The following is a 27,330-nucleotide window of genomic DNA, read 5'->3' as shown; positions in this document are numbered from 1 at the left end:
TGCATCTGCTAGGAGACGGAGAGATACTGAAGAGCTGAGGTTACTGCAGGGGTACATCTAGAGTGACATCAGCTTTGAAATCTGACTCCGTCTCCCATCTGCTAGCAGAAGAGCACAATACCCATTGGTCCTGAGTCCTTCTGGCTACACACTAGGAAAATGTTAGTTCAGCCCCAAGTTTGGCAACCTCTTTCTGTAACCCAGACAGCTGTGCACAGATGGGTCAAACTGTCATTCTCCAAAAAATGTTTCTCTGTATACTGCTCCCCCATAGACAGCGCAGTGCATGATCTCTTTCATCCATCACTTAGCCCAAGAATATGTATCTGAGAGCAGACTATATTCCGTTAATGAAGCAAGCATTCAGATCCCCTTCTCAGCGATCATTGTCTACACGAGAAAAGCAAGAAGCAGGGGGGTTGCAAGGGAAGAAAGTGCCACCGGTTCAGAGATTTGTGATTTAAAACCAGAAAACAATTCTGCCCACCAGAAAATCTGAATTCTCACAGACAGCAGAACAAAGCAGAGAGTAATTCTTACAAATATTTATTTATGTATGGTACTTCCAATAGAGGAAATGCTGTATAAAATAAACATGTCAATAGAGGGACAGAATGCTAAATGATAAAGGTGGATTAGGTAAGGTGGAACTGGCCCAGAAACACAAGGGGTCTTTCACAGTACGCCCTGAGGCAAGCAGAGATTGCCGAGGGGAAGCCCAGCTGTGCTGTAAATGCTATCACATCTCTTCAACCAAATAGCCATGGGACAGCTGCTGGCACAAACTCCCTTTACAAACTACTGTTACGCTGCTTGTACAAAATCCTGATTTTGATGATGAACAAAAACTGGCATGCACCCTCCATGCTTGGCTGTGGTCCTGACTGTGGGATACTTTCGTGTCAGACTCTGTTCTGGGCAAGTCAGTGGCTGCAGTGAAGTTGATCTCTTGCCCCTCTGATCCACAAAAGAAGAGGATTACCTACAAAGTGACCCAGTTTCTGGAGGGAGAACTCTGTCCGTTGCTGACTTTTGAACTTGAAGCCCAATGCATTTGACATTAGTCCTACAGGTACCGGAATGTATCAGGAGGCAGCGTTAGAAAACCAGAACTAGTCTAGACCAGTGGTTCTCAGCTTGGTCCTTGGGGAGCACCTGCCCAATACTCTGCTTTCACTGTATGCAAATATATATTTCATGTGAATTTCTGAACACAGGTGCATGCATGGTCTCTTGCTAGATACTGGATATATAATAACAGAAATCTAAGAAAATAAAGTAACCAAGCACGCAAATCTGTAAAAATTAAAAAAAAAAATGGCTTGTTACCATACACAAGAGCTGGGTTTAATTCCAATTCTCAGTTTAAGTGGGCATGCTGCAGAAATAACATTCATAGCCCTGAAGGGTTAGGGGGAGGGGGAAAGCGAATTCTAGTCATAGACCAGTGCCACCTAGTGGCCAGATTCAGGGTTCACTTGTACCAGGCTTCCAGGGGAGATGTAGTCTATGGCACCTAGTTGAGGACTGCTACTTCAGTGGCTGGGGAGTGTGGGGTGGAAGGTAAATATATGCAAAAGCTGACAAGTAGCGGTGAAGCAAGCCTCAAGCTGCCATAGCACAAAGTAGAGGCTGCTTCCAATTAAGCTTCAACTTAGAGGAGGAGGAGGAGGAGGAGGAATGTTCTGGGCCACATTTGATTTATTCCGTAATTAACCACAGTTTCAATTTCATATCCAAGATCTTCATTAGGATCCTATCATGCCTGAATTTGTGGCTTCCACGACGCATGGAAGTAATCCTGGAATAAGTCTTAAACTGAACCAATAAAGTGGAACTTGGAGAAAATCTAAGAGAGAACCTGGTTATAATGTAGAGGAAATGCAAAATTGTGAGCGCTGGTTAATTATATCATGCTAACATCCAGTGTGATTTTAGCTGACTAATTTGAATTTCTGCTGGGAATAAGATTTGCAGTGCTTTACTGCACTGATACTGAGAGGCAACGCAATCGACATGTGTACTCCTCCTGGGTACACGCTCCATTTTTTAAATCCTATCTTATACGTTCATTATCACACACACAGACATATTTGCAGGGCTAATCCATTCTGAAAAGGGCACAATACATCTTTGTGGCACATCTAGCCAGGTCAATGAGGGAAAAAAAAAGCCCAGGCAGAACCCTTCTGCAATACAGCAGAAAGATGGTGGGGCCAGCAGCTCCCTCACTTTCTGTCATCTTCACTCCAGCCTGATGCATTGCAAATATGGATGGCTGCAGAGGCCTGTCCATCTGCCTTCCACTCATCATAAACGGACAGTGGGAGCAGCTTCCCTGACACTCAGGCTTCCAGAAGGTTTTTCAGGCCTTCCCCAGCAGGCACAAGATCAGAAGCTCTTCTGGACTTCCTGTCCCGGATGCTCTTTAACCCTGGGCTATGCTGCAGTAAAAGGTGGCAGAGGTCAACGTGGCCCTTCTCTGCTGCCTGTGGGACAAGAGAAGAGAAGCTGAGACAGCAGCAACTACGGGGCCTCGACTCATTCATAACATAGTGAGAGGAGGTGTGGGGTCTTGACCTGAAGAATGGCAGCAGACTGCCAGCATCCTTTTTCTGCTTCTCCCTTTGGAGGATTACATTTCTTAGCTCCACATTCAAGGACTAGGGAAAACTCCTGTATTGCTAATTGCACTTCTTCAGTGGGTGCAAGCTTTTGCACATCCTAACACCAAATTTATGTCTTGGGCAACCCCCAACCAAATGGTTTGGGGAATTTGTACAAATTCTTTGTTGTACATTTCTAACGTATAGTAAGTTTAAGGAGATTTTTGGAGGGGAGAGGAAAATTGGTTCTTATCTGCTAATTTTCGTTCCTGTAGTACCACGGATCAGTCCAGACTCCTGGGTTTATTCATCCCTGCCAGCAGATGGAGACAGAGAAAATTTCACTGACAATGCTTCATAATCCCTGATGCCACTTGCAGTTCCTTAGGTATTGATCTTTACCCAAGCACAAAACACTTGCAAAACTTGTAAAACCTTGAAAAAAGTCTTCCAATGAGCCTGTATTCCATAACCTTAAAAATTTGTACCAAAAAGATTACAGCTGAGCAGACAACTCTCCACCTCCATAGATCGGGTGGGTTCTGGTCTGATCTGTGGTACTACAGGAATGAAAAGTAGCAGGTAAGAACCAATTTTCCTTTCACTGTACATCCCGGATCAGTCCAGACTCCTGGGTTGCACCAAAGCTCCCTACTTAAGGTGGGACTTGGAGAGTCCAGCTCGCAAGACACTCTCGCCAAAAAACTGAGACTCCAGATCCCATACATCTAGACGGTAGTGCCTTGCAAAAGTATGCAGCGACTTCCAAGTCACCACCCTACAAATTTCCTTTGGTGAAACCAACTGGGCCTCCTCCCATGAGGCCACGTGTGAACATATAAAGTGAGCCCCCAAACCTTCAGGCACCTGATGGCCTTTGAGAATGTATGCTGACGTAATAGCCTCCTTAAGCCACCTCGCAATGGTAGCTTTGGAAGCCTGGGTACCTTTCTTCGCACCACTCCATAAAATGAACAGATGATCAGATCTCCTAAAATTACTCCTGGGGGAATTCTGCGCCAAAAAAATTTAAAATTCTGCAAACAACAATTTACATGACAGTTTTAAAATAATTACATTTTAAATTAATACAGAAAAAAGTTATTACTTAAAGATGCAGAATTTTAAATATTTTGAGCAGAATTTCCCTAGAAATTCAAGAGTGTCCCCTTCCACTCGCTCTCCCTACTCTACTGGCCACTTTGCCCTCTTAGGCCCCAACTCCTCCACCTGCCAGTATCTCTCCCCTCCACCTCTAGGCTCAACCCCTTCCTCTCTATTGCCAGTCCCAGAGTTTGACCCCGTTCTCAGTACTGCCCCTCACACAGGCTCCCTCTGTCCCTCCCTCTCTCACACACACACAGGCTCCCTCTCTCTAGTACACATACACACACCCTCATATAGGCTCCCTCACTCTCTTGCACACACATCCCCTCATACAGGCCCTCTCTCTTGCATACACACCCACACAAGCTCCCTTTCTCTCTCACACATACATCCTCACACAGGCTACCTATGTCTCTCTCATATGCACCCCTTCACACAGGCTCTGTCTCACATACACACAATCCCTTCACACAGACTAGCACCCTCACACACACAAGCTCCAAATCTCTCACATATATACACACTCCTTCACAATCTCCTCATATAGGCTCCCTCTCTCTGAAACCCACACTCAAGCATCCCCTCCAGCCCCTCTTACCTCCCATGCTCTCTAACACCCTCTCCTCCCCCTCCCCCCTCCCCTCATATAGGCTCCCTCTCTCTGAAACCCACACTCAAGCATCCCCCCACCCCCCTCTTACCAACCATGCTGTCTCTCACTCTCCCCTCCCCTCTCTCACACATACACATTCTCTCTCACCGGCATCCCCCCCCCCGCTCTCTTACCTCCCCTGCTCTCTCTCACACCCTCCCCTCATATAGGCTCCTTCTCTCTGAAACCCACACTCAAGCATCCCCCACCCCCCTTACCAACCATGCTCACTCTCACCCTCCCCAACACCCTCTCCCCTCTCTCACCGGCATCCCCCCCTTACCTCCCATGCTCTCTCTCACACTCTCCTGCTCTCTTTCACAGGCATGCCGCGAATGGAGCACGTGCCGTGGGACGCGCTCCGTTCATGGCGAAGATGAAGGCACGATGCGCCGTTCGCGGCACACGGGGGCCTTCCATCTTCGCCGCGGGCGGAGCACACTCCGTTCATGGCACACGGGGGCCTTCCATCTTTTCTGCAAATGGTGCGCCGGGCCTTCATCTTCGCTGCGAATGGAGCGCGTCCCACGGCACACACAGGACGCGCTCTGTTCGCGGTTTGCTGGGGTCTCCTCTTGCTATTTTCTGCGAATTTGGCAATTCTGCGCAAATTCTGCGCTCCGCAGTAGCACAGAATTCCCCCAGGACTATAAAATTATTTGTTACCTTGAGATACCTCAGCAAATCCTACGGATGTCCAACAGCCTAAGCTCCCGCGCATGAGCTGCAGAAGCATCCAATTCCAGGAAAGCCGCAAGCTCCACAGTTTGATTAACATGAAAAGCCGATACCACCTTGGGAAAAAACAAGGGAACCGTCCGCAAGGACACTCCTGAGTCCAAGATCTGAAGGAATGGATCGCGGCAAGATAAAGCCTGCAACTCAGAGATTCTCCTCGCAGAACTAATGGCTACCAGGAAAACAACCTTCAAAGTCAAATCCTTAAGAGTCGCTCTGCAGAAGGGGTCAAAAGGTGGCTCACACAAACCTCGGAGAACGAGATTAAGATTCCAGGATGGACAAAGTCTCCTAACCGGAGGGCGCAAATTCTTAACCCCTCAAAGAAATCGAACTATATCGGAATGAGAGGACAACGTGTGACCCTCAACTCTACCATGTAGACAAGCCAGAGCCGCTACCTGTACTCAGAGAGTTGAAAGCTAGGCCTTTGATCAAACTTTCTTGAAGGAAAGATAAAACCTGAGACACAGACCATAAGGCCTGTACCTCATTAGTTATACATCCACACATCCAAAGAGATGCAAAATAGATTAATGAGGTCCAAGAGTAAGTCAGTTTATAAAGAAAAAAGTATTTCAAATGTTTATTTTAATTTAATCTGGCAACTCCATTGCTCATCTGTCAAAACTATACAGTTCTCGATAGGGTCCCCCGACACAGACCCCGTGTTTCGCCAGACGGCTGCATCGGGAGGGACAGTAATCGATGAAAATTTCAACAACTTGTATGAGTGTCAATTCCACGTGGCTCTGCATACAAGTTGTTGAAATTTTCATCGATTACTGTCCCTCCCGATGCAGCCGTCTGGCGAAACACGGGGTCTGTGTCGGGGGACCCTATCGAGAACTGTATAGTTTTGACAGATGAGCAATGGAGTTGCCAGATTAAATTAAAATAAAATTTTGAAATACTTTTTTCTTTATAAACTGACTTACGCTTGGACCTCATTAATCTATTTTGCATCTCTTTGGATGTGTGGAGATTTAAATAGTTGGAGTACAATTTCTCCTGCTCCATTTTTTGTTTTTTGGATTATCCTCAGTTATACACCATGCCTCAAAGACCTTCCAGACTCTGATATATGACAATGAAGTCGATATCCATCTAGCTTGCAGAAGAGAAGTTATGACCGGCCTCTCAGTACCCTCCTCGTCTCAAGCACCGCCTCTCAAAAGCCAGGCCACTAGACAAAAGTGATCTGCCTGGTCTGAAAATAAGTGGCCCTGCTGAAGAAGGTGAGGAAGATGACTGAAGCTGGGCTTCCAACACCACTTCTCCGGGGTGTTTCTCTATCCGACGCAACACTTTGCCTATCAGAGGCCAAGGGGGAAATATGTAAAGAACCACCCCCCGAGGCCAAGGTATTACCAGAGTGTCGACCCCTTTGGCCCCGTACTCCTGTCTTTGACTGAAAAAAAAAACCAAGATGCCTTTGCATTGCCATTAGATCCACATGGGGACAGCCCCACCTCTCTCGGATGAGCTGCATCGCTGCCTCGGACAACTCCCACTCCCCTGGATCTACCGTTGTGCGACTTAGAAAATCCGCTTGGACATTTTCGACCCCTGTGATATGAGACGCCGCTATCTGAATCATGTGCTGCTCTGCTCAAAGAATGAACTCCTGAGCCTCCTCAGCCACCGCATGACTCTTGGTTCCTCCTTACTGACTGATATATGCCATGGTCGTCGCATTGTCTGACAAGACTCTCACCAAGCGGCCTTGAATCAGAGGTAGAAAAACAAGCAGCACTAACCGTACTGCTCTGGTTTTTAAGCGATTGATAGACCAAGAGGCTTCTTCCGCCGACCAAATACCCTGGGCAGATTGTTGCTGGCATACTGCTCCCCAACCAGAAAGAATGGCATCGGAAGTAAGAATTACCCAATCCGGGACCTCCAGATCTACCCCATGGACCAGAATGGATGACTGCAGTCACCAAGCCAGACTGTCCCGCGCATGACCATCGAGCGAGACGGGCATATGAAACTCCTCAGACAACGGATTCCACTGTGCCAACAGGGCTCTCTGTAGTGGTCTCATATGCGCAAAAGCCCACAACACCAAGTCCAGCATTAAGCCATCAAGCCGAGAACATGCAAAAAAAATCCCAAGCTCTGGGAACCTGCAAAGCCAACAGACGCCGGACTTGCATCTGTAACTTGCAGGCTCTCTCCTCTGAGAGGAACACCTTGCCCTTCAGCGTGTTGAACCAAGCCCCCAAGTAGTCTAGGGTCCAAGACAGGATCAGCTTGCTCTGCGCCAAATTCACCATCCAGCCTAGAGATTCTAGGGTGGTAATTACCTTCTGCACCACTGCACAACAAACGACTTCCAACTGTGCTCTGATGAGCCAATCGTCTAGATCAGAGCTTTCCAAAGTGTGTGTCGCGACACTTTACTGTGTCGCCTGAGGTGTGCCGCGCAAGCCCGGGTGCACGTGACACACCGGCAGTGCAGGGACCGGGAACCCATGGCTCCGAGCCAGATATGCTGCATCTGGCTCGCAGACAAGTATTGCCACACTTTCCCGCTGACCCAGCTGCTCCCCGGTCCTCCTCCGCCTGGGCGGAACGCGGCAGGACAGCTGAAGTCAGCCGCACCGGCGTGCTCTCTTCTTCCCGCCCCCCCCCCCCCCCCGGAAGAGGAAGTGGAGAGTATCGGGTGAGTGCGCGGCAAGAAGAGGCCACGCTAGTGCGCTCGGCATCGGCCCGAAGAAAAGAAGACTGCAGCGCGGCTCGGAGGAAAATGTTCAACCGCGGCCGATGGGACTCCGCCTCCGCGAGGGCTGAAAATGAAGAGGTTAGCGTTGGGAGGAGGCTGCTGCTGCTGCCGCGAGTTCCCGGGGTGGGGGAGAGAGAGCATTCACTCTCTCTCACCCCCTCCCCGGGAACTCGCGGCAGCAGCAGCAGCCTCCTCCCAACGCTAACCTCTTCATTTTCAGCCCTCGCGGAGGCGGAGTCCCATCGGCCGCGGTTGAAGCTCTTCAGTTTCCTCCGAGCCGCGCTGCAGTCTTCTTTTCTTCGGGCCGATGCCGAGCGCACTAGCGTGGCCTCTTCTTGCCGCGCACTCACCCAATACTCTCCACTTCCTCTTCCGGGCCGCGGGGCCCTGTGTGTGTGTATGAGAGAGTGAGAGATTGCATGTATGTGAATGATTGAGAGCCTGTACATGTGAAAGAGAGTATGTCTGTGATTGAGAGCCTGCCTGTGAGAGAGAGAGAGCATGAATGTAAGTTTACCATTGGGAACCTGTATGTGTAAGTTTGTGATTGAAAACCTGTTTGTGTGAAAGAGTATGTGTGTATGATTGAGATCCTTTGTGTGTGAGAGAAATCATGTGTATGTATGATTAAGAGCCTGTGTGTATAAGTAAGAGAGAGATCATGTATGTCTGTGTGTGATTGAGAGCTGGTTTAGGTGATGGAGCATGTGAGTATGTGATTGAGAGCCTGTGTGTAAATGAGAGAAAGAGAGGACATGTTTGTATGCATGTGAATGAGAGTCTGTGTGTGAGAGAAAAAGACAGCATGTATGTGTGTGATTGAAAGCCTGTGTGTCTGTAAGCGTGAAAAGATAGACAGCATGTGTGTAAATGTGTAATTAAGAGCCTATATAAGTGAGAGAGAAAAAACATGTGTATATGTGAGTACTGAGAGCATGTGTGTATAGGTGTGTCATTGAGAGCCAGTGTGAGAGAGAGCGCTGGTATGTGACTGAGAGAGGAGAAAGTTCCAAGCAAACCACCCCTCCTCCTGCTAATTCAGAACAATCTCAGGACACCTGGATATCAAACGTTCCCAGGTATGCAGAGCAAAAAAATGTTTGTATCCTTATTATTTTTCATTACTGGGTCTTTGTGTCTGCTATTTTGAAATATTTTGTTGGTATCTGGAAATGTTTTATATGAGTTTTTAATTATTGGATATTCCACTCATCAGCTGTTTCGAAATATGTTCTTTTTGTTAGTACAGTTTTACTGCTGATGATTTTATATTTCTTGATTTGTTTTATAAGGATGGGTGATGTTTCTTTTTTCCTTTGTTACACTGCATACAACCTCTGGTTTGCCAGTAGACTGAATTACTGTGTCCCGAAATTATGTTTGTCTAAAAAGTGTGTCACCAACATGAAAAGTTTGGAAAGCTCTGGTCTAGATAATGGTGCACCAGGACCCCCTTGTGCCACACCACCATTACCTTGGTGAATATGCGGGGCCAGCCCAAAGGGGAGAGCCTAAACTGGAAATGCTGACCCAGTACCATGAACCTCAGGAACCGCTGGTAATCCGGATGAATAGGGATATGTAGGTAGGCCTCCATCAGATCCAAGGAAGCCAGGAACTCATCCTTGTGCACCGCTGTGATTTCTGACTGCAGGGTTTACATCCAAAACCTCGGGACCTTTAGCGCCACATTTACCCGTTTTAATTCCAGAATGGGGCATAAAGAGCCTTCTTTCTTTGGAACTACGAAGTAGATGGAATACAGACTTTTGCCTTGTTTGCTCTGCAGAACCAGAACCACCGCTTCTAAGACCCATAACCTAATGTTCCCTGGACCGCCTGACACTTTTCCCAATGACCTGCAGGGAAAAAGAATCAAGTCGCGAATGGGCCGAGCAAATTCTAATGCATAATCATCTCTTATTATGCTGAGGACCCACTGATCCTGAGAGATCTTGGTCCACTCCCCATAAAATTGTGCTATACAACCCGCTATAAAAGGAACGGCGGAGTGGACCGGCCTCACCTCATTGTGAGGATTTGGTTCCAGCGGCCCCACTATTGAAGGAAGCTCTGAATGGCCGTCGACCGCCTTGAAAGGACTGCTGCTAGGACTGACCTCGAGAAGAGAACTGCTTTTGCAAGGATGGTGCTCCTCTCACCTGACGCGACCTAATATCCGAAAATGCAACAGAGATTGAAAAGGCCGTTTGCCCTTAGGCTTATCCTCCAGCAACTTATGCACCTTATTCTCACCCAGGTCCTTCATCAAGTGCTCCAGATCCTTACCAAACAAGGCGCCCCTTAAAAGACAGAGAGCCTAATGAGACTTAGACGAAACATCCGCCGACCAGTTGCTTAACCACAATAATCGTCTGGCTGAAACCGCGGAACCCATAATATGGGAGGAAGTTCTGACCAAGACATACAAGGCATCCACCACGTAAGCAAACGATGCCTCCAAGCACTCTGCTTTATCTGCTTTGACACCCGAATTTGCCTGCCCATCCTGAAGCTGTTGAACCCAGTGCAGGCAAGCCCTTTGCATGAAGCTGAAGCAGATAGCTGCCTGCAGACTCTGGGCCGGTACCTCAAAAATCCTTTTGAGCTGAATTTCCAACTTCCGGTCTTGAACATCCTTCAATGCCGCGGAACCCGCAACAGGGATAATCATCTTCTTTGTGATCGCCGAAACCGCAGCATCCATCTTTGGAAGGGAAAAGAGCTCCAACATCTGTTCCGGCAAGGGTTAGAGCTTAGCCATCGCCCTTCCCACTCTCAAGCCAGAGTCAGGCGTTCCCCATTCTTGATCCATCATCTTTTTCACCGACATGAGAGAAAAGCTTGCGGGGAGCCCGAAGCCCATGCAGAACAAGATCCGCACCTTCCATATCAAAGTCTTCCTGTGGGAGTTTCAGCCCTAGTTCCTCCAAAACTTGAGGAATCAAAGGGCCTAAAACTCCTCCTTCCGAAACAAGCGGAGCACTTTAGAGTCATCACCCTCCGAGACTGGAAGATTATTTAGATCATCTCCCTGAGATATGCCGACGTCATATGGATCAATAATCTGATCCTGCGACAAGGCCTCCAGTGTCCCGGGGTCCCCCTGAGACCCAATCGAGTCATCTGAGTCTGCCTTAGCAAACCCAGGATGCCGTAAACGCTGTCCCAGTGGAGGGTTCCAACGTCAGGATTGCTCAGTCCCCGGAGCACCTTTCTGACCCCCGAGGGTGAAACTGGCTACCTAAACCTGCCTCATGCAGCAGGAGAACAAAAATCAGCAGAAAAGGCCCGAGGAGCCCGAGAGAGCTGTGAGGGTGCAGTCTTCGCGGATGCAGGCACTGGCAGATCTAAGTGTATTGCCTCATCGGTGCCCCCCCCCCCCCCCAGACCCTCTACCATGGTCAGGTGGGCCGGAGAAAGATGCAGAGGTAAATCTCCCCCATCGTCCATCTGAACAGACCGCACTGCTGGGGTAGCCAAAATGGCAGCTGTTCCTGTGTCGGAGGAAAATTGGAGGCTTGCCGTGGTCTGCACATTAGCGCTTCACAGAAACCCTTGAGGGGGAGAGCCCGAAAGAAGGTTCCTGCCTCTCACGGTTGCCTCTGATGGACCCTCTCCCCCCAAAATGCAGCCTATACATAAACTAAAGCGGCTGAGCCTCGCTGATCCTGCACCACACGTGCAGCAAACAGAACCGCGAATCATGCTGAAACCAGTGGGAAAACTCCTCTGCCGAGCCTCGAACAATCGCGTGAATGGGAGCATAAATTGGAGCCTGCACACCCGCTACAAACAGGGACCGGTGGGGGAGAGCCACCAGCGAGATAGCCTTAACTTTTTTTTTTTTCCTTAAAACAACTTTAAAACTCTGATCAGCCTCTCCTCTGCAGTTAACACGGAGCTGTCCAGCTCAGGTTCAGCAGAAGGCAAAAAGAAATAAGGAGAGACTGAAACCAGAAATTTAAAGAAAGGCAAGTTGATGAAAGAAAAAAAAAAAAAAAAAGATACCAGCCACCTGAGCCTACAGCCGCCTGAGCAGCCTCATGAAGGGGAGGGATCTGGACCACCAGATTTACACCCCTCGGACTAAAGGCGCGAGCATACAAAAAGATCATCGACCTCCAGCTTGTCCACTTCAACCAAACAGGGAAGGATCCACCAGGACCCAAACACTCCTGGGAGGAAAGGCTCACATCCAAAAAAGAAAAAAAATTCACCACACCTCAGAACTGCAGGTTTATGCACCAGCCACCATCTGCTGGAGACAAGAGAAATACTGAGGAACTACAGGTGGCACCAGGGATTATGAAGCAGTGTCAGTGAAACTTTCTCTGTCTCCATCTGCTGGAAGAGATGAATAAACCCAGTAGTCTGGACTGATCCGGGTATGTACAGGGATTAGGGGTTTCCATGCATATGCAAAATTCATTCCTCGTAAAAAAAAACAAAACAAAACACACAATTGCAATTTTGTAGAATTTAAAAAATATTTTTTGCAGATATTTTTCTTTTTAAAATATGACTCACTGTCTTTATAAGTGAGCCCCAGTCACCACACTTCTGCAGTTCTATGGGTGCAGAACTTTCTCTGCTTCAGAATTTTGCTATCTGACCTCTGTCTCATAACAATACCATCCACACACCATCTTTATATTAAAGATCAAATAAAGTGAAATGAAAAGGACAGACTTTTTTTTTTTTTTTAAATGCAAAGGTTTCTTTTGCAGAAAGAAACTTGACCTCCTCAGAGATGAACTTGATTAAGTTTAGATTTGAAATGAAAGCATGGTAAAAAAAAAAGAAGCAGGATCACTTAACAAGGTGCAAAAATCATTTTTTGTTTCCATAAGAAAATGTAGAGGAAGAGAGCATTAGTAAATTTAAATGCCTTTAGGGAAGCAGATAAAAGGAAAGAAATAGGATCCAAAATTAAGTATTGTTTAATCCATGTGTATATTCATCATCAATTCTGAATCTTTTCACATGTACCAAATGTGGAATGGGTCAAGACTCCATGCTGCCATTGGGGATTTCAATGTAAACAGTATATTAAGTAAAAGGAATGCTGTATTGAAGATATTCAGTGAGGGGAGTTGTCATTACATACAAAGAAATAGTTACACAACGAGAAGAGTATGTGTTTCAGTATCTGAACAGAGAAAATAAATTCCTTCCACGTGCAGTAAGTTTTCAATCTTTAACATGAAAATACACTGCAGCTCTGCTGAAGAATAGGAAACCTTTTGTTTGCTTTTTTAATAAGAGGCTTAATCCTCCCAGTTGGTTGTGGCTCCAGCAGGGGGGGGTGGTTGGTCGTGACTTCCCCACCTCCCAGGTTATAGAGGTTTCTCAATGTCAGCTAAAAGGCCAAGAAGGAATCATTCTCAACTCACAGCTCAGACCTTACAGCTGATCTGAGGCAAAAGGCAGAGGCGTCATCTTCAAGCAACTGAAATGCAGGGGGAATGTGGCTGCCGAATCTGCTTCCTGACTTGCCTGTAACTTCTCTGTGCACAGGGTTCTGTATTAAGTACTAGTATATCTGTGAATTTTACTTTCTGTTATGTTCACAGTTACAGCACAGCAGCTACATCTTCTGAAGCTTGAGCAGTGATCTTTAGTTTTGTGCTTTATAATTGGTCATTCAAGACCCAGCATTCATGCTACTGTGCCACCAGAAGTTACCCGAGTATCTGCTAAGGCATGTCCAATGACACAGGAGCTTTCTAACCCCTAGGGACATGTTCCTGACACAGGGATAACGTGGAAGGCTGCTGGGATGGGATGGCAGGGAGGAAAACGTTTTTAGTTCTCAATTATAGTTCAGTTAACTGGGGCACAGGGAGATTAGTTGACTTGTCCAGTGTACCACAAAGTCACTGGCAGAGCTGGCATTACAACTCATGTCCGAGAACATCTCCTGACTCATAGCTGTGGCCTGAACAACAAGCAACACTTCTTCCCTGTGCTGAGACAAACACTCAGCATGCCCTTGTAATGCTGCTTCTCTCTTTCCTCCTCCCATTCACAATCCCCTCATCACACTTCCAGCACAGTTTCTGGTGTCTCTTGAATTTCTCTCTTACCCTAACCTGGTTTTCCCCCTCCAGTCTCTCCCAGCACTTGTACCTTGTGCAGACAGGTCATGCCATCGTTGTCTGCGATGCCAGGGTCTGCTCCCTGGGACAGCAGCAGCTGCACCACCTCAGTGTGCCCACAGTAGCAGGCTCTGTGCAGGGGTGTGGCCCCTCCGTTGGTCTGCACATTGCAGCATGCTCCACTGCGCAGCAGGAGATCGCAGACAGCCAGGTGACCGTGTCGGCTGGCATAGTGCTACAAAACAGAGTGAGATGTTAGCCGTACCCTCTCCCATACAGAAATACTCCTACTCTCATCAGGAAGCCCTCTTTCATCAGTGAGCCATCATACCCAGAACTGCTTCTGTCCCTGGAGTGGCCAACTCAGACACATCTCATGCACACCATGGATACCTTGTAAACCAGACCTGATGTGGCTCTCGAAGACTGGAGCTGACTACACCTACCCTATCCTGTCAGCTAGCTATGATCAAGGAGCCCAAACAGTCTTGTGCTTGACTGCTCAACCTGGTCTCATTAGCCATCTCTCTTGTATGTTGCCTACATGCTTCATTATATACATGTAGCACGAGTCTATGCTTAATTTCATCTATGTTGCTTGCTGCCTTTGCCTATGAAATGTTTTGCTTTCCTCTCCCTCCTCACACTCAAACAAGCAATCACAGTGCCTCCCTGTGGTGGAAGGGGGTAGAGACACCCTTCACTTCAGATCTGCAAACAGTGGCCTCTTGGGCCATGCAGCTGCCATTCCTAGTGAAATAAACCATGGAGCTGCTGCTTCCTTCCCCATGGGGCAGTAAGTGCTAACTCTGCAGCACTCCCAGTCCAATCCACTTCAGGAAAGAAGTTCCCAGCAGAGCACTACTTTTGGGCCAGGGTGGCTATGGTGCATCAGTGCTTGAGTGTTACTTGTTATTTTATAAATGACAGGCCATCCACCCTCCTGTGCCGCCCCCCCCCCCCTCCCCGCAGGCTTATGGTCTGCCTATCTTGACAGCTGTGGCACTAACCAGGGCCGTATAACCAGAGCGATCCTGCCAACTGGGGTCAGTTCCCCGCTCAATAAACCTCTTGACACGGAGAAGGTCCCCATTCATGGCAGCTGGCCAAATACCTATCAGAGATTAAACATTTGTTAACAAAGAAGACCCCTCTGAGAGCCTTATACACATGTATGTCCTTCAGATCTCTAGGCAATCCACTGAGAAAGTTATATCGAAGGATAGTAACATCTCTTTCCTTTTAGAAGCAGGGTTTGCTTCAGCAGGAATCAGTATGCCAGTGAGTGTAACAGGGGGAGAGAAGATAGTGTGGGGTACAGCAGGATCAGTTTGAGTGTGTGCTGGGTACAACAGGGATTAGTGCAACAGTATAAGCAGGGGGATAGTGATGGGTCGATCAGGGTGACAGTAAGAGAGGACAGTGGTGGGTACAACAGGATCAATATGAGCTTGTGGGGGAGAAATGTTAGGTATAGCATGGATCAGTGTGTAGGGGCAGTGCTGGGTACAGCAGGGATCAATGTGACAGTGTGTGGGGGTAGTGTTGGGTACAGCGGAGATCAGTGACAGTGTATGTAGTGGGGAAGAATTGGGTACAGCAGGGATCAGTGTGGCAGTGTGTGTGAGGGGGTAGTGTTGGGTACAGCAGGGATTCAGTGCATGTAGGCGGGACGGAGTACATAAGAAAAGTCAACGCTGGATAAGGTTAGCATATTTTTACCTCTTTCAAAGTCCATCTCGTCCAAGGTCTGGTGAACGCTGCCTGGCACAGAGGAGCCATGGCAGCAGCAGCTGTTCACGCTCTGCTTTGAGGATGCCATTACTTATTCGTGGTCACTGTAGCTGTTGGAAATGCTTGAGCATAGTACTTCTCACCTACTGACCCACAGTGCAGCTTAAGGAAAGGAGCCAGAGGCTGATCTCCCAGGGGGCTGGTCCAAGAGCACACCTGCAAGCCAGAGAAGAACCTCAACAGGATGCATATACTCATGGAGCCTCTGGGAGGAGGAGGAAGACCTGAAGTGCATTTCTCTGCCCTCAGGAACGGACTCTGGGTGTAGGCAATGAAAGGTGGGATTTTTGTCCCTAAAATGGTCTCTGAGTATAAGTGATGAGAAGAGAGGACAATAAGGTGGATTTCTCTGTTGCTAGAATGGACTCTGCATGCAGTCAGTAAGAGGTGAAGAGAAACCTGAGATGGACTTCTGTGTTAAAGAAGGATTAACCAACATGGTGCACAATCTTCACTATAAGCATTCACAGAGCAACAGAAGGAGCTAAAGATGTCCTCTTTAGAAAAAAAAGGAAGAAAAGGGAAGATACCATAGAAACATTCAAATACCTAAATAGGCTTTAATGCAGTACAAGAAGGAAGCTCAAGAACAAGGGCTCATCATGTGAGGTAGAAGGGAAGGAGCATAAGGAATATGAGAAAATGCTTTTTCATCGAGAGGATGTGGACGCTTAGAGCAGACTTCCAGCAGAGGTTAAATACATGGGACCTTAATAGCAGGGGACAGAAGGGAGAAGCCCACAGATCAAGTGTGACCTGTGACAGTAGGCAGGTACAAATGGGCCAACTAGTCCATTTCTGCCAACTGAGTAATTACTAACCTGATATGGAGAAGGCTGACATCTCAGTACAAATCCCATGCAGTGATCTCAGCCCGCCAGTATTCTCTTCAAAAGCACCTGTGGACAGACTAGTCAAAAACTTTGATTAAAAATAACTAATCATGTCAATACTCAGCCAAACACTGAGCTCCGATAAGAACATAACACTAGTCTAGGGACTGGAGTAACACTTTCAGGAATCCCTGTAATATTTAGGCACACAGGAGGAATAGGCAACTACACAGCAGCCAAGGGAAGGAAGCTGGATTTATCTGACTGTCCAAAAGAAAAGGAAATTATCAGGCAAGTAGTAATTTCTCATTTCTTAGCATCCAATCAGATAGAAACATATAGAAACATAGAAATGACGGCAGAAAAAGACAAAACGGTCCATCCAGTCTGCCCAGCAAGCTCCCACACTTATTTTCCCATACTTATCTCTTTCACCGACCACCAAGTTCAGGGCCCTTGTTGGTAACTGTTTGATTTGAATTTCCTGCCATCCCCTGTCATTGATGTAGAGAGTAATGTTGGAGTTGCATCAAAAGTGAAGCATAAGGCTTAATGGTTAAGGGTAGTAACCGCCGCATCAAGCAAGTTACCCCAATGCTTGTTTACCCAGACTGCACCGATCAATGCCTTGTTGGTTGTTGTCTGAATGCAAATCTTCTTTTCCACATTTCCCCTTGCCGTTGAAGCAGAGAGCAATGCTGGAGTTGCATTAACCGTGAGAAAGCTTATTGAGTAAGGGTAGTAATCACCAGGTAGTAGCCACCATTCCAGCAAGCCTTGAATCCAGAACAAGTGAGATGTACCCAAGCTACTACTGAATAGGGTGGGAAGCTGCCCACAGTCCACACAAAACCACATGTGCAAATGCTGCATCCTCCCGGGCCTGAACAGCCAGGCGATAATACCTGGAAAAGGTGTGTATGGAGGACCACGTCGCAGCTCGGCAAATGTCGACAGGAGACAACAATCTAACTTCTGCCCATGACACTACCGGAGCCCGAACCTAACTAGGCAATGGCTTCCCAGTATCCACATAGGCAGCCGTGACTACTTCCTTAATCCAGAGAGGTATAGTAGCCCGTGAAGCTGGCTCTCCCTGTCTAGTACTGCAATGAAGGACAAACAGGCGATCCGACTTCCAGAGATGGCAGGGAGATGGTCTGATTCGAGTGAAACCCAGTGACTACCTTTGGAGTCACCTGGAGAAATGGTTCTCGACAAGGCCTGCAATTCGGACATCCTATGCGCCGAACAAATCGCCACAAGGAACACAGTTTTCAAAGTCAGCAACAGCAAGGACAGAGTACATAGTGGTGTAAATGTAGGGCCTGCCAAAAAATCTAAAATCAAATTCAGACTCCACAGGGGCACCGGAAACTGCAAAAGAGGACAAAAATGTTTCACTCTTTTCAGAAAACAGGCCACATCAAGATGAACTGACAAGGATCTACTATTTACCTGACCCCTGAAAAAGGTGACAGCCGCTACTTCTATCTTCAAGAAATTAAGAGCCAAGCCTTTATTTATGCCATCCTGCAAAAATTCCAAAACAAGCGGAATCTTGACCAAGGAAGGAAGAGTACCTCGATCCTCACACCAGGCCTCAAAAACCCTCTAAACTCACACATAGGCCAAGGAAGTGGAGAACTTTCTAGCTCTTAGCAAGGTGGAAATCACTGCAGCAGAGTTGCCATGTTTTAGCAAGAAAGCCCGTTCAAGGGCCATACCGTCAGATAAAACTGAGTCAGAACTTTGTGAAAGACAAGTACCTGCTGCAACAGGTTCCTGTGTGCTGGAAGTCGAAGAGGTGAATCCACCAGGAGCCTCTGCAGATCTGCATACCACTGCCTCCTGGGCCAATCTAGAGCAACCAAGAACACCATCCCCCTGTGGCGTTTGATCCTGTGAATTAATCGGCCCACAATGAGCCATGGAGGAAAGGCATATAGCAACTTGTCTTCCGGCCACACCTGCATTAGGCATCAATCCCCAAGGACTTCAGATCCCTTCCGTGGCTGAAGAATCGCAGAAAGTTCGCGTTGTGCAAAATCACCAACAGGTCCAGGAACAGGAGGACCCCAGCAATCTCGAATCAGCTGAAATGTCTCGTCTGACAACGCCCACTCTCCTGGGTCCAGGCTCTCTCTGTTGAGAAATCTGTTCTGATGTATCTTTGCCTGCAATGTGCGGGGCTAAGATCATCTGGGGATGCACCTCCGCCCATTCCATAAGTTGATCTATTTCCAGTGACACCTGATGGCTCTTGGTACCTCCCTGCCGACTAATGTAAGCCACAGTCGTTGCATTGTCCGACATTATTTGGAATGACCAATCTCGCAGCCTGTCGCCGAACTGCACGGCCCGCTTCCAGCCGATTGATGTTCCAGAGAGACTCTTATTTTTATTTATTTATTTATTTATTAATTTCTATACCGGCTTTCACGACCAGAGGTTGCATCAAGTCGGTTTACATTTAACAAGTCGTGTAATGAACATAGAACTAGGGTAATTGAACTGGTGCAGAAAATAATAGTTACAATGAACAAGGAAATTACCAACTGGGATAGGAGGAAAAAAGAGAAAAGGGACAGGAATATTTACATAGTAAAACGCATTTACAGTGAATATTTACATAGTATGCAATAAAGGATCTGCGCCGTCAGCTCCTGACAGTGAGCTCCCCAACCTCGGAGATTGCATCCATTGTCAACAGTAGCCAGTCCGGTGGGGACAGGGAGACTCCCTTCTGTAGATGATCCGCCTGTAGCCACCACTGCAGTTGGAAGAATATTTCCATCAGCAGGAGGAGCTGAATCAAATAGTCCTGAGACTGCGTATCCCACCGAGACAGCAGACAGATTTGAAGTAGCAACTAGAAACACCCTGCCCTGCTATGTGTCAAACCAAATCCCCAGGTATTCCAGGGACTGAGTAGGCTAAAGGCTGCTCTTGGCTACGCTGACCACCTACCCAAGCTCCCGCAACAGGGAATTCACCTTGTGAGTTACCAGGTGGCTCTCTTCCAGTGACTTGGCACGAATCAGCCAGTTGTCCAAATACAGGCATACCAGGATTCCATCTTTTCTCAATGCTGCTGCAACTACCACCATTACCTTGGAAAAGATCTTGGGAGTGGTGGCCACACCAAAGGGCAGTGCCCGAAACTGAAAATGGCGTCCCAAAACTGTGAACTGCAGGAAATGCTGATGCTCCAGTCAGATGGAAATGTGAAAATATGCTTTGGACAGATCCAAGGAGGTCAGGAACTCCGCCCGACTGCACAGCCATTATGATCAAGCGCAATGTTTCCATGTGAAAATGCTTCACTCGCAGATGACAGCTAATGCCTTTGAGGTCCAGGATGGGATAAAAGGAGCCCTCCTTCTTTGGCACAATGAAATAAATCGAATATCACCCCGTATTTTCTTGCTAAATCCCCAATATGGATAAGCTTTTTTTCCACCTCAAGTACATCCTAAAACCCCTTACTATCGCTGGCAATCGCGTCTCAAAAACCTAGTAATGAGCTTTTATCCCGCAGGCAGGGCTGCGGTGCGCATCGGCACGCAGGTCGGGCTGCCGCAGGCACGGAACTAGAGTTTCCATTTTCCTAGGCAAGGCAGTGGTACAAGCCCGGGAAAACCAGGCCTGTGCTGACTGAGGTAACCCGCTCTTCCTCTCGTGCTGTACCAGTGTCTTTCCTAGTTTCACTAGCCCGCCCCCAACTCAGGGTTGCCAGGTTTTCATGAAAAACAAAAACTCCAGGGAGGAAGATTCAGAACCAATGTCGGGAAGTATTTCTTCACGGAGAGGGTGTTAGATGCCTGGAACGCCTTTCCGGAGGAATGGAGAAGACCAAAACTGTGAAGGATTTCAAAGAGGCATGGAAGATGGGAATGAAGAGAAGAGGCATAGGGGCGGCTTGCAGGAATGACGGCTACTACCTGGAGATTAATATCCTAATTCAATAAACATACACACGGTTAATGCGACTCCAACATTGCTCTATGCTTCAACGGCAAGAGGAAATGTGAAAAAAAAAGAACATAAAAAATTGCCATGCTGGGTCAGACCAAGGGTCCATCAAGCCCAGCATCCTGTTTCCAACAGAGGCCAAACCAGGCCACAAGAACCTGGCAATTACCCAAACACTAAGAAGATCCCATGCCACTGATGCAATTAATAGCAGTGGCATTTCCTTAAGTAAATTTGATTAACAGCCGTTAATGGACTTCTCCTCCAAGAACTTATCCAAACCTTTTTGAACCCAGCTACACTAACTTCACTAACAACATCTTCTGGCAACAAATTCCAGAGCTTTATTGTGCATTGAGTGAAAAAGAATTTTCTCCGATTAGTCTTAAATGTGCTACTTGCTAACTTCATGGAATGCCCCCTAGTCGTCCTATTATTCGAAAGTGTAAATAACCGATTCATATCTACTCGCTCAAGACCTCTCATGATCTTAAAGACCTCTATCATATCCCCCCTCAGCCGTCTCTTCTCCAAGCTGAGCAGCCCTAACCTCTTCAGCCTTTCCTCATAGGGGAGCTGTTCCATCCCGTTTATCATTTTGTTGCCCTTCTCTGTACCTTCTCCATCGCAACTATATCATTTTTGAAATGTGGCGACCAGAATTGTACACAGTATTCCAGGTGCAGTCTCACCATGGAGCGATATAGAGGCATTATTAACCATTCCCTTCCTAATAATACCTAACATTCTGTTTGGTTTTTTGACTGCTGCAGCACACTTAGCCGACAATTTTAAAGTATTATCCACTATGATGCCCAGATCTTTTTCCTAGGTGGTAGCTCCTAATATGGCACCTAACATTGTGTAACTACAGCAAGGGTTATTTTTCCATATATGCAACACCTTGCACTTGTCCACATTAAATTTCATCTGCCATTTGGATGCCCAATCTTCCAGTCTTGCAAGGGCTTCCTGTAATGTATCACAATCCGCTTGTGATTTACTCTGAATAATTTTGTACATCTGCAAATTTGATAACCTCACTCATTGTATTCCTTTCCAGATCATTTATATATATATTGAAAAGCACCGGTCCAAGTACAGATCCCTGAGGCACTCCACTGTTTACCCTTTTCCACTGAGAAAATTGACCATTTAATTCTACTCTCTGTTTCTTGTCTTTTAACCAGTTTGTAATCCACGAAAGGACATCACCTCCTATCCCATGACTTTTTAGTTTTCTTAGAAGCCTCTCATGAGGGACTTTGTCAAATGCCCTTCTGAAAATCCAAATACACTACATCTACCGGTTCACCTTTATCCACGTTTATTAACCCCTTCAAAAAAATGAAGCAGATTTGTTAGGCAAGACTTCCCTTGGGTAAATCCATGTTCACTGTTTTCCATTAAACCATGTCTTTCTATATGCTCTACGATTTTGATCTTGAGAATAGTTTCTACTATTTTTCCCGGCACTGAAGTCAGGCTCACTAGTCTATAGTTACCCGGATCGCCTCTGGAGCCTTTTTTAAATATTGGGGTTACATTGGCCACCCTCCAGTCTTCAGGTACAATGGATGATTTTAATGAGGTTACAAATTTTAACTAATAGATCAGAAATTTCATTTTTTAGTTCCTTCAGTACCCTAGGATGCATACCATCCGGTCCAGGTGATTTGCTACTCTTTAGTTTGTCAATCTGGCCACTACAACTTCCAGGTTCACAGTGATTTCATTCAGTTCATATGACTCATCACCCCTGAAAACCATCTCCAGAACTGGTATCTCCCCAACATCATCATTAGTAAACATGGAAGCAAATAATTTATTTAGTCTTTCTGCAATGGCCTTATCTTCCCTAAGAGCCCCTTTAACCCCTCTGTCATCTAATGGTCCAACCGACTCCCTCACAGGTTTCTTGCTTCGGATATATTTTAAAAAGTTTTTATTATGAGTTTTTGCCTCTATTGCCAACGTCAATTCAAATTCTCTCTTCGCCTGTCTTATCAATGTTTTACACTTTGACAATGCTTATGTTTTATCCTATTTCTTCAGATGGATCCTTCTTTCAATTTCTGAAGGATTTTTTTTGGCTAAAATAGCCTCTTTCACCTCACCTTTTAACCATGATGGTAATCGTTTTGCCTCCCTTCCACCTTTCTTAATGTGAGGAATACATATGGACTGCGCCTTTAGGATTGTATTTTTAAACAATGTCCATGCCTGTTGAACACTTAACCTTTGCACCTGCACCTTTCAGTTTTTTTCTAACTATTTTCCTCATTTTATCAAAGTTTCCCTTTTGAAAGTTTAGTGTTAGAGCTGCAGATTTACTTATTGTCCCCCTTCCAGTTATTTAAATTTGATCATGTTATAATCACTGTTGCCAAGTGGCCCCACCACCGTTACCTCTCTCACCAAATCCTGTGTTCCACTAGGAATTACATCTAAAATAGCTCCCTCTCTTGTTGGTTCCTGAACCAATTGCTCCATGAAGCAGTCAGTTATTACATCCAGGAACTTTATGTCTCTAGCAAGTCCTGATGTTATATTTATCCAGTCAATATTGGGGTAATTGAAATCTCCCATTATTATTGCACTGCCAAATTGGTTTGCTTCCCTGATTTCTCTTAGCATTTCATCATCTGTCTGACCATTTTGTCCAGGTGGACGGTAGTATACTCCTATCATTATACTCTTACCCAACACATGGGATTTCTACCCATATAGATTCTACTGAGGATTTAGTCTCTTGTTTGATCTTATCCTGTTGGACTCTATACCCTCCTGGACATAAAGTGCCACACCCCCACCAAGTTGATCCTCCCTATCATAGTGATATAATTTGTACCCTGATATAGCACTGTCCCATTGGTTATCCTCCTTCCACTAAGTCTCTGAGATGCCAATTATGTCAATTTCATCATTTGCTGCTATACCTTTCCTACCCTTCCTATCAGTTTGCTTTATGTTCTCATATATCTGATATAATGCTTCACCATGCACATATTTTACGCCATTTGCTTTAATATGATATGTTATTCTGTTATTTGTATTTTCCTTCTTTCAGTTCAATGTAAGCCGGCATGATGTGCCTTACGAATGTCGGCAAAGAAAAGCCTATCAATCAATCATTCATTCAACAAACAAACAAACAAACAAACAAACCACTCTAACTCTCCCATCTTATTTCTTAGACTTTTGGCATTGGCATACAGACATTTCAAAGTGTGTTTTTTTGTTTGTATTAATCTGCTTTTCAGTTGTTAGGGATAATTCGGGAATCATTAGCTTCAGTGATTTTTTACATATAGGCACATGAAGTATGTTTGCTTTTAATGGAACCTCGCTGTTGGGATGCCCTAACTCTCCTATTTCATTACTATCCTTCAAGGATACATTTCTCCGAACCATGCACTGCTGAGTGACTGTAGGCTTTCCCCCTTGCTCAATCTCATTTTTGAAAGTTAGTGCCAGCAGCTTGGTTCCACTCTGGTTAAGGTGGAGCCCATCCTTTCGGAAAAGTCTCCCCTTTCCCCAAAAGTTTCTCCAGTTCCTAATAAAGCTGAATCCCTCTTCCCTGTACCATCGTCTCTTCCACGCATTGAAACCCTGGAGCTCTGCCTGCCTCTGGGGACCTGCACGTTGAACAGGAAGCATTTCAGAGAATGCTACCCTAGAGGTTCTGGATTTCAGCTTCCTACCTAAAATCCTATATTTGGCTTCCAAAACCTCTCTCCCACATTTTCCTATGTCGTTGGTGCCCACATGTACCATGACAGCCGGCTCCTACCCAGCACTGTTTATAATCCTATCTAGGTGATGCGTGAGGTCTGCCACCTTCGCACCAGGCAGGCAAGTTACCAGGCGGTCCTCATGTCCACCAGCCACCCTATCTACATTTCTAATAATCGAATCACCAACTATGATGGGCCGGCCTAACCCTTCCCTCCTGGGCAGTAGCCCTGGGAGACTTGTCCTCAGTGTGAGAGGGACAATACATCACCTGGAGAGCAGATCCTTGCTACAGGATCACTTCCTGCTACACCAGTGGATTTGCATCCACAAAAAAGAAGGGGAGTAGCTGTGCTTGATACAGCGGTTACTACCCCAAACCAAATAAGCCTGATACTTCACTTTCAATGATATCCAGCATAGTTCTCTGCTCCAACAGCAGGGGGAATGATGAAAAGATGATTTATATTCAGACAACTACCAACAAGGACTGAGATGCACAGGCTGGATAAACATGCATGGAAGTAGCTTGCTTTGATGGTGGTTACTACCCCTAAACAATTAGCTAGATACTTCACATAGATGCAGCTCCAGCACTGCTAACTACATCGTTGGCAGGGGTGGAAGGGAAATAGAACAAAAAAGTCACTTACAAAGGATAAGAGTAACAGATAAGTATGGGGAAAAAAAAAGTGAAAGCTTGCTGGGCAAACTGGAAGGACTGTTTGGTCGTCTTCTGCCGTCATTTCTATGTTTCTAGCACTATTTTCCAAAAAAAAAAAAAACCCAAGCCCAAAACACATGATATTAAAACTACTTTTATTAGAAGCTATTTATACACATAAAACACTTAAAAAATACTTTTGTGAGTGTAATGGAGGAAATACAGTAGCTTGCAATAGTATTTAACTCCCTAAAAATGTCCGTCAGATTTTTGTGGATTATATGTTACATAAGTTTTTCCAGACAGTGGGGCCGATGCAATACAGTGCACTCACACGAGCGCACTGTTTAACCCACTGTCGGACGCGGGTTAAATAGGCGCTAATCCACCCCCTTAATGCAATAGGGGGATTAGCCTATTTAACGCGTGTCTGACGCGGAGTGAATGAGTTAGCACTCATCACATGAAAATGCATGTGAATGAGGCTATTACTCATTTACTCTGCATTCAAAAAAATAAATGTGCGTCTCAGACGCACATTTATCGCTCAGATATTAACGCCTGCCTGGAGCAGCCGTTAATAGCTGAGCAAACGTAGAAGTACAGAAAAGCAGAAAAAACTGCTTTTCGGTATTTCTTCAATAATAATTTTAAAAAAATACCTCGGCAGACCACCAAGTTATGAAGACCGACACTGGTAAACTTGGCATCTGTTTTCATAACCGGATGTCTGCCAGTAATGAAAACGAATGCCACACTCAGCGCCCCCCTAATTTGCATATTGCATGGCGCCCCCCTTGCGGGCACCATGCGTGCACTAAGAAAGCATGCACATGTCTGGCCCCCACACATTCATTCTCTCCCCCCCCCCCCCCCCCCCCACAGCCCTTGTCTGGCCCCCACACATTCATTCTCTCCCCCCCCCCAGCAGCCCTTATCTGGCCCCCACACATTCATTCTCTCCCCCCCCCCAGCAGCCCTTATCTGGCCCCCACACATTCATTCTCTCCCACCCCCCAGCAGCCCTTGTCTAGCCCCCACACATTCATTCTCTCTCCCCCCCCCAGCAGCCCTTGTCTGGCCCCCACACATTCATTCTCTCCCCCCGCCCCCCCAGCAGCCCTTGTCTGGCCCCCACACATTCATTCTCTCTCCCCCCGCCCCCCCAGCAGCCCTTGTCTGGCCCCCACACATTCATTCTCTCCCCCCCCCCAGCAGCCCTTATCTGGCCCCACACATTCATTCTCTCCCCCCCCCCAGCAGCCCTTGTCTGGCCCCCACACATTCATTCTCTCCCCCCCCCCAGCAGCCCTTGTCTGGCCCCACACACTCATTCTCTCTCCCCCCCCAGCAGCAGAGTGATGGTCTACACACATGTACCTCTTCTTTTTTATTGTTGCCAGTCAAGTGCTTCACTCCCCTCAGCACTCCTTCCTGCCTGCTGCATAAAACCTTCCAGATCACCTAACACTGTTGCTTGCAGTCACTACCTGTCTGCCCACATACTCCTCGTGGACAGGCCTCATCGGCAGCAGCAGCCAATCACAGGGACAGCTGGGTTCGTCCCACCCACCATGCCTAAAAAAAACGCAATTGACAGCACAAAACGCCCAATAATAAACAACTGGCGAACTGAAAAAAAAACAAACCCCAAACTCGCGGGAAATAAGCGAAGTTGGCAACACTGATATTAATCCCAACCTCTTCCTTCCCTCCCTCCGCTTCCAGCTATCTTACCTCGACCTCCCCAACCCCGGGTCAGCAGTAACAACCAATCAGGACCTGCGTGGCTCCGTCTGTCCACCAATCAGCAAATGGTAGGCGGAGCGGGACCGAAGTTTATTTTCCTGGGCTGCAGGATTGCGTGAATTCACAGGGGGGAGCTCCAGGCTAGAGCGTCTGAGCTATGGCAATGAGGTTTTACAGTAGATTGCGTGCCCTCTAGGTTTTTCAGCGCTGTGGCTGATAGTTTTCAGGAATGTTGTCATTTCAATATATTTATACGTTGAATTTCACCAGTAAAGAAATTGTGGCGTGGAGAGGTTGGAGAAGCCTGGGTACTTAATCCACCTGCCGCTCATGCAGGCTGTGGGCAACTCTCTTCGCCCTCCGTACAAACTTTGTGCCTGATTTAGGGAGGCTTTTCTCCCATTTTGTAGCTATGGAAATAAGCTTCGTAAACCAAGCCCCTTGTATTGAAAGGCCTCTGGAGACAGCACAACTGCCACAGGGGTGGGGAGAGGCACATTTTAAGAGATTTTCAGCACTTGCCCCCATCCTCATTCAACTCCTTGCTCATTCCAGGAAATACCTTATGTAATGAAGTGACAATACGGATGAATAAGGACAGATACGTTATTTCTCCTACTGCAGCCAAGCACAGGAATAAAAACAGAC

General features: G+C 46.7%; 1 protein-coding gene across 1 annotated transcript; it reads right to left on the bottom strand.

Moving 5' to 3' along the window:
- Positions 1–530: 530 nt before the first annotated feature.
- Positions 531–26,664, bottom strand: LOC115092892 (ankyrin repeat domain-containing protein 39-like). The gene is made up of 6 exons (XM_029604300.1): positions 26,314–26,664; positions 16,548–16,636; positions 15,655–15,882; positions 14,943–15,046; positions 13,964–14,167; positions 531–2,489 (listed from the first exon to the last, which is right to left on the bottom strand). Exons 3-6 carry the CDS (start codon positions 15,752–15,754, stop codon positions 2,346–2,348), a joined length of 552 nt encoding a protein of 183 aa, XP_029460160.1. The 5' UTR covers positions 15,755–15,882; positions 16,548–16,636; positions 26,314–26,664; the 3' UTR covers positions 531–2,345.
- Positions 26,665–27,330: the final 666 nt, after the last annotated feature.

This window comes from Rhinatrema bivittatum, chromosome 5 (assembly GCF_901001135.1).
Source record: "Rhinatrema bivittatum chromosome 5, aRhiBiv1.1, whole genome shotgun sequence".
In the NCBI taxonomy this organism is placed as follows: domain Eukaryota; kingdom Metazoa; phylum Chordata; class Amphibia; order Gymnophiona; family Rhinatrematidae; genus Rhinatrema; species Rhinatrema bivittatum.
Note: the sequence above shows the minus strand (reverse complement) of the source record. Positions and strands in the feature narration are given on the sequence as shown.

Bases quoted from the DNA above. Each gene is read 5' to 3' on its own strand.
- LOC115092892 (XM_029604300.1), bottom strand. From the start codon at position 15,754: ATGGCATCCTCAAAGCAGAGCGTGAACAGCTGCTGCTGCCATGGCTCC. The intron at 15,047-15,654 runs GTAAAAATATGC...AATCTCTGATAG, and splicing joins CGAGATGGACTTTGAAAGAG to GTATTTGGCCAGCTGCCATG. The intron at 14,168-14,942 runs GTTAGTGCCACA...TCTGTTTTGTAG, and splicing joins GCTCTGGTTATACGGCCCTG to CACTATGCCAGCCGACACGG.